Source organism: Garra rufa, chromosome 13 (genome assembly GCF_049309525.1).
Source record: "Garra rufa chromosome 13, GarRuf1.0, whole genome shotgun sequence".
NCBI classification, from domain to species: Eukaryota; Metazoa; Chordata; class Actinopteri; order Cypriniformes; family Cyprinidae; genus Garra; species Garra rufa.
In genome coordinates, this window is record NC_133373.1 from 28,010,831 (window position 1) to 28,026,978 (window position 16,148).

At 39.1% G+C, this 16,148-nt stretch overlaps 1 protein-coding gene across 1 annotated transcript; it reads left to right on the forward strand.

The window, feature by feature from the left end:
- On the forward strand, window positions 1-15,296 carry apobb.1 (apolipoprotein Bb, tandem duplicate 1). The gene is made up of 29 exons (XM_073852917.1): window positions 1-55; window positions 275-304; window positions 583-686; window positions 767-912; window positions 1,265-1,412; window positions 1,503-1,655; window positions 1,740-1,864; window positions 1,946-2,031; window positions 2,107-2,560; window positions 2,640-2,754; window positions 2,847-2,993; window positions 3,082-3,293; window positions 3,373-3,568; window positions 3,660-3,836; window positions 3,919-4,126; window positions 4,708-4,712; window positions 4,882-5,049; window positions 5,146-5,351; window positions 5,443-5,622; window positions 5,705-5,814; window positions 5,910-6,117; window positions 6,229-6,404; window positions 6,602-6,762; window positions 6,884-6,972; window positions 7,089-7,462; window positions 7,554-13,553; window positions 13,638-13,743; window positions 13,831-14,017; window positions 14,093-15,296. The coding sequence occupies exons 1-29, from the start codon at window positions 1-3 to the stop codon at window positions 14,999-15,001; spliced, it is 11,235 nt and encodes a 3,744-aa protein (XP_073709018.1). The 3' UTR covers window positions 15,002-15,296.
- The last annotated feature ends 852 nt before the right edge of the window (window positions 15,297-16,148 follow it).

Here is a 16,148-nt window from a genome sequence, read left to right on the forward strand (position 1 = left end):
ATGGGGGACACTAAGCTCTACCTTTTGCTGCTTCTAAGTGGAATAGTCTTGACAAGTAAGTACTACTAAGGATTTATTTGAAGCACTGTGACTGTTGTTGGTTTTAGATTCATTTGTATATTTAGATTTTGCATTTTAATATAATTCTATTTTCATGTTTCACTTCCAGTTCTTTTAAATTTGATCGAATTTTTGGTTTTAAAGAATAACACTGTAATTTATTATATTGTAATGTTAGATATTGTTTGTATAATCCTGTTGTTTTTCATCTTAGATGCTCAAGACGAGGAATTACCATGCCTTCGTAAGTGTTAAGCTATTATCATTATACTAAATTTTTTAGTAAGAAGATATAAATTGCATATAAGTAATTTTATACGGTATTTATTATCTAATGATATTTATCAGAAAAAAGAAACAAATATAAAAACATCCTTCCTCATATTTAGTGTTACTGTAATAGTAAAATTTGTTTGTTTTAATTATTTTTTTTTTTTCATTTCAGAAAAGCAATCTAATGTTGTAGACTAGTGTCATGTATGAGTGTCCTTGATGTTTAAGATGTGACTTTTGCTCCCCTAGTGGCCAAAAGGTACAAGAGCTTTCAGACGTATGAATACATCTATGAAACGGAATCTCTAAATGCCTTGAATGGAGCAACCAATGGCCCCAAAGCAAAATGCAAGGTATAAATTTCAACATTTTTCAAATTTAGATTTTTTGTTTCATACAACTTTGAATTTAATACATTGTCTTTTGTAAACAGGTTGAAATTGAGGTCCCACGCACATGCAGCTACATCGTGCGCACAACGGAGTGCGAGTTGAGTGAGGTGGTCGATGTTGATGCAGAAGGAAAGCCTGTCTTTGGGCCATCTGCTGGTGCAGACGCTTTCAAGGCTGCCATGGAGAAGTACGTCTCTCAAGGCATTTTACACCCAGCGATATACACTCTTAAAAATAAAGGTTTCAAAAGGGTCACTTTAGACTGATGCCATAGAAGAACCATTTTTGCTTCCCCAAAGAAGCTTTCAGGAAACTAGTTTGAAGAACATTTTACTATAAAGACTATAAAGAACCTTTTCTGCATTTAAAAGGTTCCATGGATGTTCAAGGTTCTTCATGGAACCATCGATGCCAATAAAGAACCTTTATTTTTAAGAGTGTAGATATACAACGGAATAATATAACCAAGTGATTTTGAGCAGATAAGAAGAAATCATATTAAACAAACACTGACCTTCTCTGATCTCCTGATTTTTCAGGAACCCACTGAAGTTCACCGTTGAGGGAGATGATGACATCAAGTTGTTTCCTGAGGATGATGAACCAGTCAACATTTTGAACATCAAGAGAGGTCTAATCTCTGCCCTTGCAGTGCCTGTGCTGGAGGAGGACAGAAACAGAAGAATGGTTAGTCATTAACTCTAAAACATTGTGAAAACTTTGTTAGAAGTTTGATATGCATTGATTAATCCATTATGATTTCTTTTTCAAAACCAGCCCACGATCTACGGTATGTGCAAGACAGGCTTCACCGTAAACGCCAGAGAGAGCATTGTCACTGATGTCACCCTCAACAGAGATCTGTCTAAATGTGACAATTTCAGGCCGGTCAAGGACCACACCAGTCCCCTGGCTCTTATCACAGGCATGGTAAGTCATCTCGTCCTTGAATAGTGCACTGGATATCTAATGGCTTCAATAATGTTTTAACTTGCTTGTCTTTTGATCACACAGCACTACCCACTTGCTCAGCTCATCAGGAGCAGCCAAACCTGCAACTACAAGTTTGATAATGCTCAGAAACATATGACCTCTGCTTCCTGCACTGAAAACCACATGCTTGTGCCTTTCTCTTACAAGTGAGTTCATTGACAGATACATTTTTACTTTTGACTGATCATTTTGATTACTGATCTGCTAATTATTTTTGATTATAACAGAGGACAGTATGGAGTTACTAATGTGGGAAAACAAGTCTTGACTCTGGTGAGAGTGTCGGTGCACAACGACAGAATCTTTGAGCATGGTAAGGAATTATTCAAACAATTAAATTAACATGCATTTGGGGTAATTGCGTTTTAATTAATGGTGTTTTCTCTAGATGTAGCCAACATGAAGACCCTGCACCTTGACGGAAGCATTGACTCAGTTCATCCAATTAAGGATAAAGAGGTCATGCTGTCTGTTCTAAAAGAACTGGCTGGCCTTTCTGAAACCAACAATGGATACAACAGAGCCCACCTAGCTCAAAAGCTCATTGGTACAATCCGCAAAATGAATGCTGAAAGCCTGAGTGCTGCTCTACCGGAGGCCCTGGAGGTTTCTCGCTTCCTGGTGTACCAGGCGTTGTTCCAGTGTGGCACACCAGAATGCACCAGCGCCATCTTGCAAGTTCTCAGGACCTTTGACCGTTCCTCAATAGAGATTGATGCTGCAGTATATGCCATGGGAATGGTTCCCAAACCATCCAGAGACCTTGTTGAGGAAATGCTGAAGATGGCCAAGTACAAGAACAGCAAACCCATCTACTATGCCCTCAGCAATGCTGTCAGGAGGTGAGAAAACACACAACTCAACAGTAGTCATGGTATTTGATCTGCAAGTAAATTTAAATGTTTATTCATCTTATCCAAGGCTCTATGAAGCTGAAGGAAGTGTCACCCCTGAGATTCAGGGAGTTGCTGATTACGCTCTTGAACAGATTGGCGACTGCAAAGGCGACCAGGAACATGTGTACCTGTCCCTAAGGGTATGTTCAACCTATTCCATTACTCACGCTTCACCAAGTTAAAAATAACAGCTGATATGTGGATACTGAAATCTGTACATGAAATCTTTAAGGTCATTGGAAACATGGCTGCTGCTGTTGGAGCCGCAAGCCCTGCTCTGAAATCTGCAATTATCCAATGCATAAACCAACCTGCTACATCCCCTGAGGTCCAGCAAGCTGCTATTCAAGCTTTTAGACTCACTTCTGTCCCCGATGAGGTACCAGATATATTACCTAATTAAAAATGCTAAATAAATGTGATTTTAAGTTTATGTTTGACTAACATAAACTTGCTATTTCTAACAGGGCAGAGAGGCGCTAATGAAGGTCATTTTCGACAAAGCCGCTCCTGTACAGAAGCGTGTTGCTGCGTACCTTATTGTGATGAAGGACCCTCAGCCCTCTGAACTGGCTCAGCTGGTTGCTGCTCTGCCTAAAAATGAAAACTGTCAGGCTATGAGCTTTGTTAACTCACATATCAGCAACATCCTGAGCTCCACAGCAGCTGACACTAAGGAGTTAGTAGAAATCTTCATACTGTACGTTTCAACATCTTAAGTACAAAAAACTGTAGCTAATTTATCTTCTGCTTCTCAGACTTAGAGAGAAGATTCTCAATGCCCTCCAAGGGAATGAGATCAGACCTTCCACAGATCCAACAAAGTACTCACGCAATTACAAGATTGGCTCTCTAGAGGGAAATGTGATCTTCGAGTCTGAAGAACTTCTGCCCAATGAAGTCATCCTGGAGATGACCATGAATGCTTTTGGATATGACATAGACATGTTTGAGGTACAAAATCTACATTTAAACATTTTTAAACATTCTCCTTTTGTTTTTCTCTAGTGTAATATTGATATGTTATTATTATTTGTTCTTACAGATTGGGTTGAATGGTAAGGGACTGGAACCCACTGTTGATGCCCTCATCGGTATTGATGGATTCTTCCGTGACACCATGCAGAAGACCATTAATTACGCAGCTGATAAAGTTCCCGGGGGCAATGACGTTATGCAGAGCATGTTCCCAACCCTATGGAATAACATAAAAATGCAACAGGTATTTTACATTTCAAATTTTTACTACATTTATAGCATTTTCTTTGGTTTGGTTTATCACTCACAAACCCTTCTCACTCTAGGCCCCTCAAAGCATCGTCAAGGAAATAATGGATAATGTTAACAAGCTCATCCAGAAACTGAAGGTTCAGGATAACCCCGAGGCTATGATCTACCTGAGGCTTCTGGGAGCTGAAATGGGCTATCTCAAAACCAAGGATATGGAAGGCATGGCCAACTCTGCTGCTTTGCTGACTACCAAACTCTTAAATATGTTCCCTGCCGATGTAAGTTGCTTTAAAATAAATGTTAGTGCTAAGCAAATCTGCCATGCTCTAAAACACCATAATAATGAAGAAGGATCATGGTCAAAATAAATGTACAGTTTTCTCTTCAAAGGTTTGTTCACTTCCATAATATAAATTTCCAAATAATTTACTCACCCCCATGTCATCCAAGATGTTCATGTCTTTCTTTCTTCAGTCGTAAAAAAAGAAAACATTTCAGGATTTTTCTCCATATAGAGGACTTCAATGGGGATCAATGGGTTGAAGGTCCAAATTGCAATTTCAATGCAGCTTCAAAGGGCTCAACATGATCTTAGCCAAGGAATAAGGGTCTTAGCTAGTGAATTGATTGTCATACTTAAAAAAAATGTTTATACTTTTTAACCACAAATGCTTGTCTTGCACTAGCTCTGTGGTTAGCTCTTTGTCTGTGTACTTCCGTTCAAAAAAGTAAGGTAGGACGAATGACTCTCAATTTCTTCCCCAACTTCCAAATCAACTGTCATCGTTCTTTCACCTTTTTTTGTAAAGGCCATTTGAAACTTGCATTGAAACTTCAGTTGCATAGAAGTCCACTTTATGGAGAAAAAGTCCTGGGATGTTTTCCCTTAAACTTAATTTCTTTGTGACTGAAGAAAGAAAGACATGAACATCTTGGAAGACATGGGAGTGAATTATCAGGAAATTTTTATTCTGGAAGTGTACTAATCGTTTAAGTATTATTGAATGATTTGAACAAATGAATGATTTGTTTTACAGTTCCTAAGGAACCTTTACTCGAGTGTCAACAACAACCTTTTCCTTCACTACGTCTTCATGGACAATGAGTTCTATCTACCCACTGGTACTGGACTTCCTTTAAGAGTTGCCCTGTCTGGTACTTTTGCTCCAGGAGTGAAAGGAGGACTGAAAATTGCACCTGATATGGTATGGCTCCAGCCCTTTTCTCGTTTGTGATAATTTTTCAAGATTTTATCAAGCTATAGTAGATTACTTAACCTATTTCTTTGTCTTTTCACACAGAGTGAGATGGCTTTCATGCCATCTGTTGGAGTGGAGTTTGTGACTGCAGTTGGAGCTCTTTTACCAGACTTTGTTGAGTCTGGTCTGGAGATGCATACTAACATCTACCATGAGAGTGGTTTGAAAGTAAAGGTTGCTGTAAGCAAAAAGCAGCTAAAGCTGACGTTTCCCACACCCCAAACTCCAACAAAACTCATCAGTGTGACGTAAGCTGCTACTGTTAACACGGAAAATTTAATTATGATAAACAAAAAATATAATATTGATCTAAATCTGCATTTTATTATCTTTGCACAGCAACTCTTTGTTCTCAGTGACTGGTACTGAAACTAAGACTATTCCTCCGATGATTGAACATGTGAAAGCACAGAAGTGCACTCCTTTCTTCCCTGGTTTTAAGTATTGCAGTGCCATGCAATACTCAAATGCCTTTTCCAATGATGCCTCTCCCTATTTCCCCTTGACCGGTGACAGCAAGTAAGGGAAATCCTGGTTTATTTATTTTTTCCTTCTTTTTTTATTTGAATCCCAAAATTTGAACACATACCTGTGTCTTTAGATTTGCCATTGAGATCCATCCCACCGGTGAGGTTTCTGCATACACAGCTACTGTCGACTATGTGTATGAAGACAAAGTTGATGAGTTGACTTTTGGTCTGAAGGCAGAAGGTAATGCAATGCTTCACAAAGGAATCCCTTATGACCTCTAGACATTTTCATCATCTATCCAGCAAGTAAAATGTTCCTCTTTTTCTATATAAAAGGAACATCGTTTGAGGGCACAGCAAAACTGATGTTCAACAGACAGAAATACAGTGTCTCAGCTGATTTCCAAATTCCTGATTATGACCTTGAAGCTGGAATTCGGGTTCATTCTGTTGACCGCAGCACTGAGAGCAAGGCCACACATTCTGTTCAAATTGACTTCATCAACAAGAATATACCTGAGGCATCACTTGTTGCTCTTGCTAAGTATGCACATATCTATACTAAATGTGTTCTAACAATAATAATAATATATATTTTTAATAATTACACAATGCACAAATAAACTCTTGGTTTTACATTCTCTTGCTTCTTTAGGACAGAGTCAATGAAGGATGCAATGCTGCAGGTTCAGCTGCTCATTCCTCGTTTTGAGACTGATGCTAAAGTAACTGCAAACATGAAACATGCTGAGGGTTGCACACTAGAGCTTGAGAGTGACCTTAGGCTTCCCAAGACAACTTCCTCTCTTCAGAAAATCATTCTGAAATATGGTATATTTTAAAGTTTTTTTTTTCTAGAACTAAACGTATGAACGAATCCCTAGATACACTATAATTTTAGATACGAGCAAATTTAAAATTCAAGAACTGATTCTCTTTCTTGAGTTTAGATCATTTGAAGCATTTCTGAAGTAATTTGAAGTAACTGTATGAAGTAAAAAAAAAACTAATTTTCATGTTCCTTTTAGATGCGGAAATGATTGAGGCTGAGGTCACTTCTGATGTCAGCACTGAGATTCACAACATTATTCCTATCGATGCCATCAAAGCCAGAGTCAATGACCTGCTTGACCAGCAGACTGGCACGTCTGATATGAAGATCCGTGATATCTTGATTCAGCCAGTTGAGGTAAATTTAATATAAATTGCTAGTTCCCCAAACCCATAAAGTCATACAAGTAAGGAAAAGCAAAACATAAAAATACAGATATTGTGATTTAGACTATAACACTTTATCAATAATCATCTAGGCTTCAAATGCCTACCTGGAACGATTTGCCGACTTTAGGATTCCTGCCCTCCCAGAATTCACAGTCCCTAAGAAGCTCTTCCTGAATGCGTGAGTGAATTAAAAAGTTAACAATACATTTTAAAATGCAGAAACATGTCTTATTTCTACAATGTTACACATAATGTTAAAAACATTAATACAAAATGTTACATTGTTTTTAACAGTGAGGGTTCAGCTAAATACAAGTTTGGTCAGAATTATTATTCCATCTCCATTCCCATTCCTCTTGGTGGGAAATCTTCTGGAGATTTCAACATCCCTGCTGCCCTGACCACACCATACCTGGCAGTACCTCTGCTTGGCCTGGAAGTTGCTTCCATTAGCATTCTTCTCCCAGAAGTCTTTGTTCCTGAGAGTCTGTCTGTGTCACTGCCTTACGAGGCAAGGGCAGAGGTGTCCAGCAAGCTGAGCAGCAACTTCTACAACATGGAAGCAACAGCTTCTGCTGGAAGGGAACTTGATGAGAAGCCAAGCTATTCTGCTAAGATTCAAGTCACTGGAACCAGCCCAGTGGATCTCCTCTCCTTCAAAGTGGAAGGTATTTGCATGTTTGTTTGCAGCTATATTTTTTCTTACCACTTTTTTTGTAATGATCTGTAATGAAATACTTGTTTTATGCTTATGTTTAGGGTCTGCTTTAGTGGAAGACACACCTGGGGAATCTTTGAGGGCTGAGATGAAATCCTCTTTTGATCACAAGCTAATTGAAGCCAGTTTTAATTATGCTGAGGAACTGACAACTGCTGAAAAATTCAAATTGAAGTCAAGCAGTAAGATTGAGGCAAACAGCCCCTTAGGTCTGAAGATTTCACTTGAACACACAGGCCAGGTTGGTGTCAATGAGGATGAGATCTCCGGAGATGGAAATCTGATGGGCTCCATCAAGGCTGGTCCTCTGAATGGTGATGTTGCTCTCAAGCAGTCACTTATCCTACTCCCATTTAAGCCAGAAGCAAAAATTGATTCCTCTCTGAAAGTCGACTCAGACCATTTCCAAGCAGAGAACACAATTGAAGCAGGGTTTGCCAATGGAGAGCTCTCTGTTATGTCAAAAACAACTGCATTTGAGAACACCCTGATACATGATGCTGAAGTTACATATAAAGCATCTCAGCTTGCTCTGAAGTCAGATACAAGGGCAAAGGTTCTCAGTCTGAACATCCGAAATGTAGCTGAGGCTAGTGCTAGTCCTGATTTGGTCAACATTAAGATTGACACTAATGCTGACGCTTTTGCTTCCCAGCTTATAGCAAAACTGGATGTCAATGGGCTGGATATAAAAAGTGATGCCTCCGCCAATATGATTGAACACACAGCTTCCCACAAGTGTAGCCTATCCCTGACCAAGGATGGCCTAGCCACGAGTGGCACAACCTCACTGGAAAGCTCTCTCATCCCTTTGACACTTCAGAACAAATTCAACGGAGCCCTTGACACTTCAAAGCTTTCCCTGTCAGCTGAGACGAAGGGTAAATTTATTGAAATGCTAATTAAAAATACAAATTCGCTGTCTGCATCCCTGTCCTCCGTAGCTTTCAGCTCCTTAACGGATCTTGATGGTGATGTTGTAACTTATAAGCATGACATCTCTGTTCAAATTGAACCATATAGTTCTTTAGTGACAATCAATAATAATCTGGATGTTTTGGACATCATTCTATTTAATGAGGCCCAGTTTAAGGCACTTCCATCCAAAGCTGACCTGAGTGGCAGTTGGAAGCTTTCCTCTGGTGAAGATGAGCTGAAGCACACATACGAAATCAAATATGAAGATCTGACTGTCACCGCCAAGTGTGGTACTAGTGGAAAACTCATGGGATCTCACATGAGCCACAACACAGAAATCGAGGTTGCTGGACTTTCAGTCACATTTGGCAGTGATGCACGTTTAAACTCACAGTACCTACGTTTCGATGGTAACTTCCATGCCGCTGCTGTTCCCTTCAAAGTTAACATTGACGCCATGGCCAATACAGATGGTGATTTGTATATGTATGGAAAACAAACCGCACAAGTTTACACTAAATTTCTTATGAAGGCAGAACCACTTGCTCTTGCACACTCACACGAATGCAGGGTCTCAACAGCTCACAATTTGGACAGTGGCCTGTCAATTGAAACCAACCTTGATAATAAGATTGATACTTTGCTGACACCATCTGAGCAGAAGGCCACAGTGAGAGTTAAGTCTAAGGTCAACAACCATTTGTTCAGCAAAGATGTGAGTGCTTACAACAACCCCGAAAGACTTGGAGTAGAAGTGTCTGGATCCATGACCACAAACCTCTTCAACAGAGTTGACGCTGACAACCAAGAGCACTTATTCTCAGCCTTCCTAAAATATGATAAAAACACTAACAGCCGTGTCTTCAGCCTGCCATTACTTCAGAATTTTCCTGTGGACCTGCAACACATCAAACTTACAGTTTTAAGGATTGTTGAGGCCATGCAGTATTATATCAACAGAGAAGACATTATTGCTGAGATTCAGAACCTGGCTAAGTACATTAGTGATTATGTGAATGAGCTAAATCTGGAAAAGAAAATTGGCAAGATGAGCGAGGACCTGATTGCTCTTTATGAGAAGTATGGATTTACTCTGGATGACATGGAGGCTGCTTTGATAAATCTAAAGCCTGTTTTGTTGAAGCTAGTCACTGAACTGGACACCCGTGTAGAAGAGATTGAAAGAATTGTGAAAGAAATTATTGCAAGTGGCACACTGTCCGACACTGCAATACAGAGACTAACAGAAGAACTGAATGCATTCAATGAGAAATATGACATTAAAGCCATAGTTCTTGCTGTCATTGAGGCTATTGAAAATTTAGTTGAGCAGATTGATGTAACTAAACTAAAGGGCAGCTTGCAAGATATTGAGGAACAGTATGCTATTAAATCCACACTGGAGGAGATTTTGAGTAAACTGAAGCAATTTGTTGCAAACTTTGACCAAGGAAAGTTCACTGAGGATGTGAAGAACTTTGTTACCTCTGCCAACTTCAGAGACTATGCAAATGATTTGGTGGCTCGAATCCCCACAGAGGAAATCCGCAAGACTGCTGAAAACGCAAAGCTACTGCTTACTGTACTGGGAGGGAAGCTGAATGCCATCTACAACAATGTGAGAGAAATCCTGGAGAAATCTGGGGTTGACAAGAAGATTGAAACAATTCTAAAAAAGGCTGTTGAGCTCATAAAGAAGTTCAATATTGAAGAAACTGTTAAGACTCTTGCTAGCACTTTGAAATCTATGCTGACCCCCATCACAGAGTGTCTGGATAAGGCTATGACCTACTTGAAAACAACAGAGGTAAAGCAAATCATTGAAGATTTAAACAACTGCCTAAACCATTGTGTCAGGTATATTACATTTGACTACAATGCATTTGTGGATGAAGCCAACCAGAAAATCAAGGAGTTAATCAATGATCTTTACTCCATGAGTTTGTCACTTGAGATCCGGCAAAAGCTCGATGCAATCAGAGAATTTGTCAGTTATGCTCTGTCATCTCTTACTTCTTGCCTTGAGGAGCTGAGAACGATCAAAGTTGCAGATGTGGTCAGAAAACTCAAGGACATTTTTGATAGTGCAGTCCTCATTGATACTGAAGCACTCATAGAGATCCTCAGGAAGAGAATTACAGACATGGATATCAGAAAAGAAATCACGCAGCAAGTGAGTGGTATTTACACTAAAGTAGTGGCCATTGCAACAGATGCATGCAGTGCAGTAATGGAAATAATCCAAACCATCCTTGAAGATCAAACAATTGTCAATGAGATGAAGCAAATCTGTGAGAGAGTCAAGACAGCACTGAAAACAGCTGAATTTGAGATCCCATCTTTCACTTTCCCACTCACTGACCTTGTTGTACCCTCCATAAAAATAAGTTTAGAGAAGTTTCAAGAAATCAACCTCCCTCCTATACTGGTTGACCTCCCAGAGTTCACTGTTCTGCAATATTTCACAGTGCCACCGATCAAAATAGAGTATGATGATATCAGGCAGGGACTATTAGACCTATTAAACTTCATTGCCAATTATGAAATGCCATCTCTTGACGCCATCTTTGGCGACCTAAGAATTATCTACCTGCCTGAGATCTCTGCCATTACACTGCCAGAGATAAGTTTCCCAGAGATTTCCTTCCCCGAAATTCCTAAATTCTTTCCGGACCACACATTCTCAGACCTGCAGATCCCAGAATTCACTCTCCCTGCAATCCCTAGTGAGATCATGATACCATGCTTTGGAAATTTGTACGGTGAGGTTAGGGTCAACATTCCAATTTTCAACATGAGAACTACCATGGAATTCGTAAACTCTACTGAAAGTGCAGAAAGTCCTCAATTCACAGGGGCCTTCACCTCACATGGAACATCTGAATATGACATTCTTAATTACAGCTTGGTTTCCACAGCTCGGGTTGCCATCCCCAAGATGAGTCGTGTGATTTTTTCTGAAACCCTGAAGATCACTCACAGTGCTGTGCGTGTTGACCATCAATCCTCAGTGTCACTCTACGGCTTCTCAGCTCAGGCTGTGTCTAAGAGCAAGTTGAAGATAACTGTCGCTGCCTATAGTGCTAACATTGATAACATGGCCTTCTTTGCACTGGAGGATGGAATGTCGGCAAATATTAAAACACAATATACCGACAAGATAAGAATGTCTTGGCTCTCATTGAACAGTGACCATTCTTACACTAATGAGATCACTCTTAGGCAGGATGGTTTATCAATCCATCTGACCATGACAGAAGACGGCAAGGGCCAAATATCTGTGGAAGATGAGTCTGATTCTATCACCATGAAGAGTATTTCAACTATAGTTATTACTCCAACAACAGCCAAGCTAACCATTTCTACAGATGGTGATGGTGACTACATAAAGTTTAAACAGACAATAAATGCTGAAAGTGTTGTCCTGAGCCACATTGACTTTAATGCCCATTTTGAAGGAAATGATGATACTGGGGAGACTTACTTGCTGGATGCTTCTGGAAATGTTAACCTCAGAAAAATGAAGGTAGAGATGAAGGCAGCCTATGACACAAAGCTCATTGGATTGCTTAGTGGTACGATTTCCAGTTCTTTCAACTTCTTAGTGCATCCCTGTGAGCTGGTCCTTGATTTCCAAAACAAGGCTAATACTAAACTCAGCTTTAAAGACCCTCTGACTGCCAAGATTGATCTCCAGAATGATTATGCTGTTATCCTAAATACCAACATGCAGCAGTTGAGCACTGTGGCACTTGCTCGTTTCAACCAGTACAAATACAGTCACAACTTTACAGTTGCCAACAACGAAGATGAGGCTGGCATTTATGGTGCAGTCGATGGAGAGGCCAATTTGGAATTCCTGAATGCCCCATTCAGTATCCCACCTATCCAGTTAGAAACAGTTTTTGTATTTGTTAACACTCCAGAAATCAGCAACATTAACCTATATGAGCAAACTGGCCTTAAGCATTTGTTGACCAACTTTGACCAGGCTATTGATGTAAATGCAAAGATTGTCTACCAGAAGAGCAAAGCTGCACCCATTATTGATCTTGGTCTCATTAATGTCTATCCTCTGGGTGATTTAATCTCTGAGTTGTCATTCAAGTCCTCTATATTCAACCTTAATGCTAATGCTGGTATGTATGGGAAAGATAACCCAGTAATTCGATTTGGAGCAATTACTGCCTCTGAGTTTGAAGGACTCAAGGCCAAGCTTGAAGGAACCAGCAGTCTGAGCACCAAAAGTGGATTAAAATTAGCCAACTCTGTGGTCCTGGAAAATCGCCACATTGAAGGAACCCATGAAAGCACTGCAACTATAAACCCAGATAACTTTGAAGTTGTACTGTCTGGGATCACAACTGGAAACATCAACCTACCAATCTTTAGAGCTAAAGCCAACCACCAACTTACTGCTGACAACAAGGCCCATCCAAAAGCGGATTCAACTTTAAAGACAGAGTACACATTTGACGTTCCCATTATTAAGCTTGCTGGTAAGGGAAGTGCTGAGAACATCCTAAAAGGTGAAGCAACACCTACGTTCGTCTCTGCGGAGACTCTCATAAAGAGTAGCATTGATGGAACTTTCCTAGATAGTGGCATTGTAAAGGGAGCTCTGAATTATGACGAATCTTTCTATCTGAATGGAAACAGTTTGCGATATGCTCTTAAGACACTTGCCGATGGCAACCTGAATTATGGAGACCTCAAGCTAGCATTTGATGTGGATGAAAACCTGTCTGTGGAAACAGCTATGGAACATGTTTATGCTATGCTGAAGTTTTCTTCCAAGAATGAAGCAAATATTGGAGGTTTTAACACAAAGGGAGATCACACTGGCCAGGCTACAGTTGATATGGAGCTTCTAAAGTCACTGGTGGCTGATATGAAATTGGACTTGTCTCAGCCAAGCACCTTTGGTGACCTTAAGATCTCAGAGATGGCATTGGTGGAGCTTAGTTTACCCAAGCAGAAAATTGACTACACCTCAAAGATCATCTCTCCAGTGTACACCACAGATGTTGTTGCTAAACTAGATGGTAGTGCCCCAGTCTACAAAACTGTTCTCAAGGCTACAGCCACTTCACCAGCTGTGCTCCTGGAGTACAATCTTGACAGTAAGTATCTGCAAAAACAAAAATAAAAGTTGTAATATATTGTTCTAAATGTGCTTAACTGATTTGTGCTTTCACACAAAACAGGCTCCATGAGTACTACAATGGAGAATGGTGCCCTTGTTGTAGGAGCAAATGCTGTACTTACACATGCTGACTTTACTATGGACATCAGCAATGTTCTTCGTATGGGGTAAAGAAAAAAAGCATTGTATTTAGTTTGTATCCAATTCAGTGTGTAAATTGTAATTATTAAGCTTGTTTATGAAATTTTGTTTAGTGACCCTAGCCATACAGTGAACGTGGACATCACCAGCCCAACATTCACCGATGTGAACGTTCGCTACGCTGCTCAAAGAGATGGACTGAGTGCCTCTGTTTCCACACCAACAACTGGCCACCTTGGCTTCCAGCTTCAAGGAAAGACCCCATCCGATATGACTGCAAGGATCTACAGCCGTTATGCTGTAAGTGGCATCTCTTACTATTAACTCATGCTAACAACTTTTGTTTCAATATTCTAATGATGGCATTTTTTGCAGTCTGCACCAGGAGATGATGTTGAAATTCTGAACATCCGTGCTGTACCAAAGGGAGATGAAAAAGTACTGCTGGTCAGCTACAATATACTGGCTACACTAGATATGGCCGGAGGCTTTATGGAGAGGCTACAACCTATGGTTTCCCGTGTTGAAGGATTTGCTAAAAAATATGGCATCACTGATGCCCGAGACAGACTGTTCATCGTTCTTAATAAAATTGAAAGAGTTTTCAGAGATGCCTACTCCTCTGCTTCCTGGCCTAGCCAAGACCTTAGTGAGCTGTCTAAACTTTTCAGAAATGTAGTTGTTACATACCAAAAGACCATCCAGGTCCTGATTGATGCTGCCATCAGCTTCCTAAGAGAGACCAAATACAAACTGCCTGGAATGGATGAAGCTACACTGCCTCAAATCTGCAAGAAGATCCAATTTATTATTGCGGAAATGCTGGAGAAACTCGCTAACAATCTGGAGATATATTTCTCTCCCATCATGGAGAACATCAAAACAGTTGAAATGAAGCTTCCCTCTGGAAAGGTCATGACAGTAGCCGAGCTGAAAGAAAATGTGAGAAGTACCCTGGGAAGTTACCTAGCTATGGTAGTAGATGTGATGAAGCAAACAAAAGGCCTTGATGTGTATCTTAGGAAACTAAAACAGACCCTACAAGAGGTGGTTGATAAAGCGCAAGAATTTGTAGACAGCATTAAATCTGACATCTTAGAAGGTGTTGCTGCTTCTCTTAACATTGTCTACAAAAAGCTGCTACAGACCGTAAATGATTTGGGCACGATGTTTGTCTACTTAGTTTTGCTTCCTTTAAGTGTATTATATTCCCATTGGGAGGAATTTATTAATGCAAATAATGGAATACAGCAAATTGAGCTTCCTTTGCCTTTTTTCCAGTAAATTGGTCATTCTGAACAAACAGTGAATGAAATAAACACTACCATCTTTTGGAAAGAGCATTCTTAAATGGACATTCAAGCCAATGGACACTTAACTGAAGTGTAATCCCAATATGTATATAAAGCAATCACTGATGCCGTACATATCTCATTATTATGCTGTTGTATTATTCTGTTTGTGTGAATGATTATTCAAATTTTTAACCTGCTGTAGGTACAACATTTAGTTTCATCCTTGTTCTGTATCTGACATTAATGGCATGATGAAAACTAAATAAAGAATTTTTATTACGCAATATTATGCTTTTTTTGTTTGTTTGTTTTGTTCCTACTAATACTACTAAGCATAAAGCAGTTATAATATAGTGTATATAAACGGTGGCTGTGATAACACAGCTAAACCTGCATTTTAAAATACTACCTCAGTACATGAGCATGAAGTCACTTAAATATTCCAGAATACTGATTTACATTAAGTGCCTACATGTGTGTTAATGACTAAAGCATTTTTACTGTACATTTTTGTCTACGGCCTGCAATTTGAGATTTGGAATTTCTTGTTTATTTATACAAATGACCCATCTCCAGTTTACAGTAGCTTTACTCTGCTCCCTTGTGGTGAAGACACTGAATTGTTTACACAGTGAACATATATGAAATACCCAAATACAAATACAGTGGAGATTAAAGAAGTTATGCAATTATAATACTGACTGTATAGACCTACCAAATCACACTTTAAACATTCTTTGTAAATTTCCAATAAATCATATGAAAAAATAACCTAAATAAATAATAAATAAATTCTCCTACTTTTTGCTGATTTATAACAGACAAACTGTTAAAGATAAAAACGATAAAAAGAAATCAGTTTAATAACAGTGTAAAGCACTTCTGTGAGCCAGTTAGAATTTATAAAATATATATTTTTTGTGTAATAATAATAATAATAATAATAATAATAATATATACACTGCCGCTCAAACGTTTAGGATAGGAAGATTTTTTTTAAAGTCTCTTATGCTCATTAAAGTTCCATTTATTTTATTAAAAATACAGAAAAAATTTAAATATTATAAAATATTATTGCAATTCAAAATAACCTTTTTTTTACTTTAAAATATAATTTATTTCTGTGATGCAAAGCT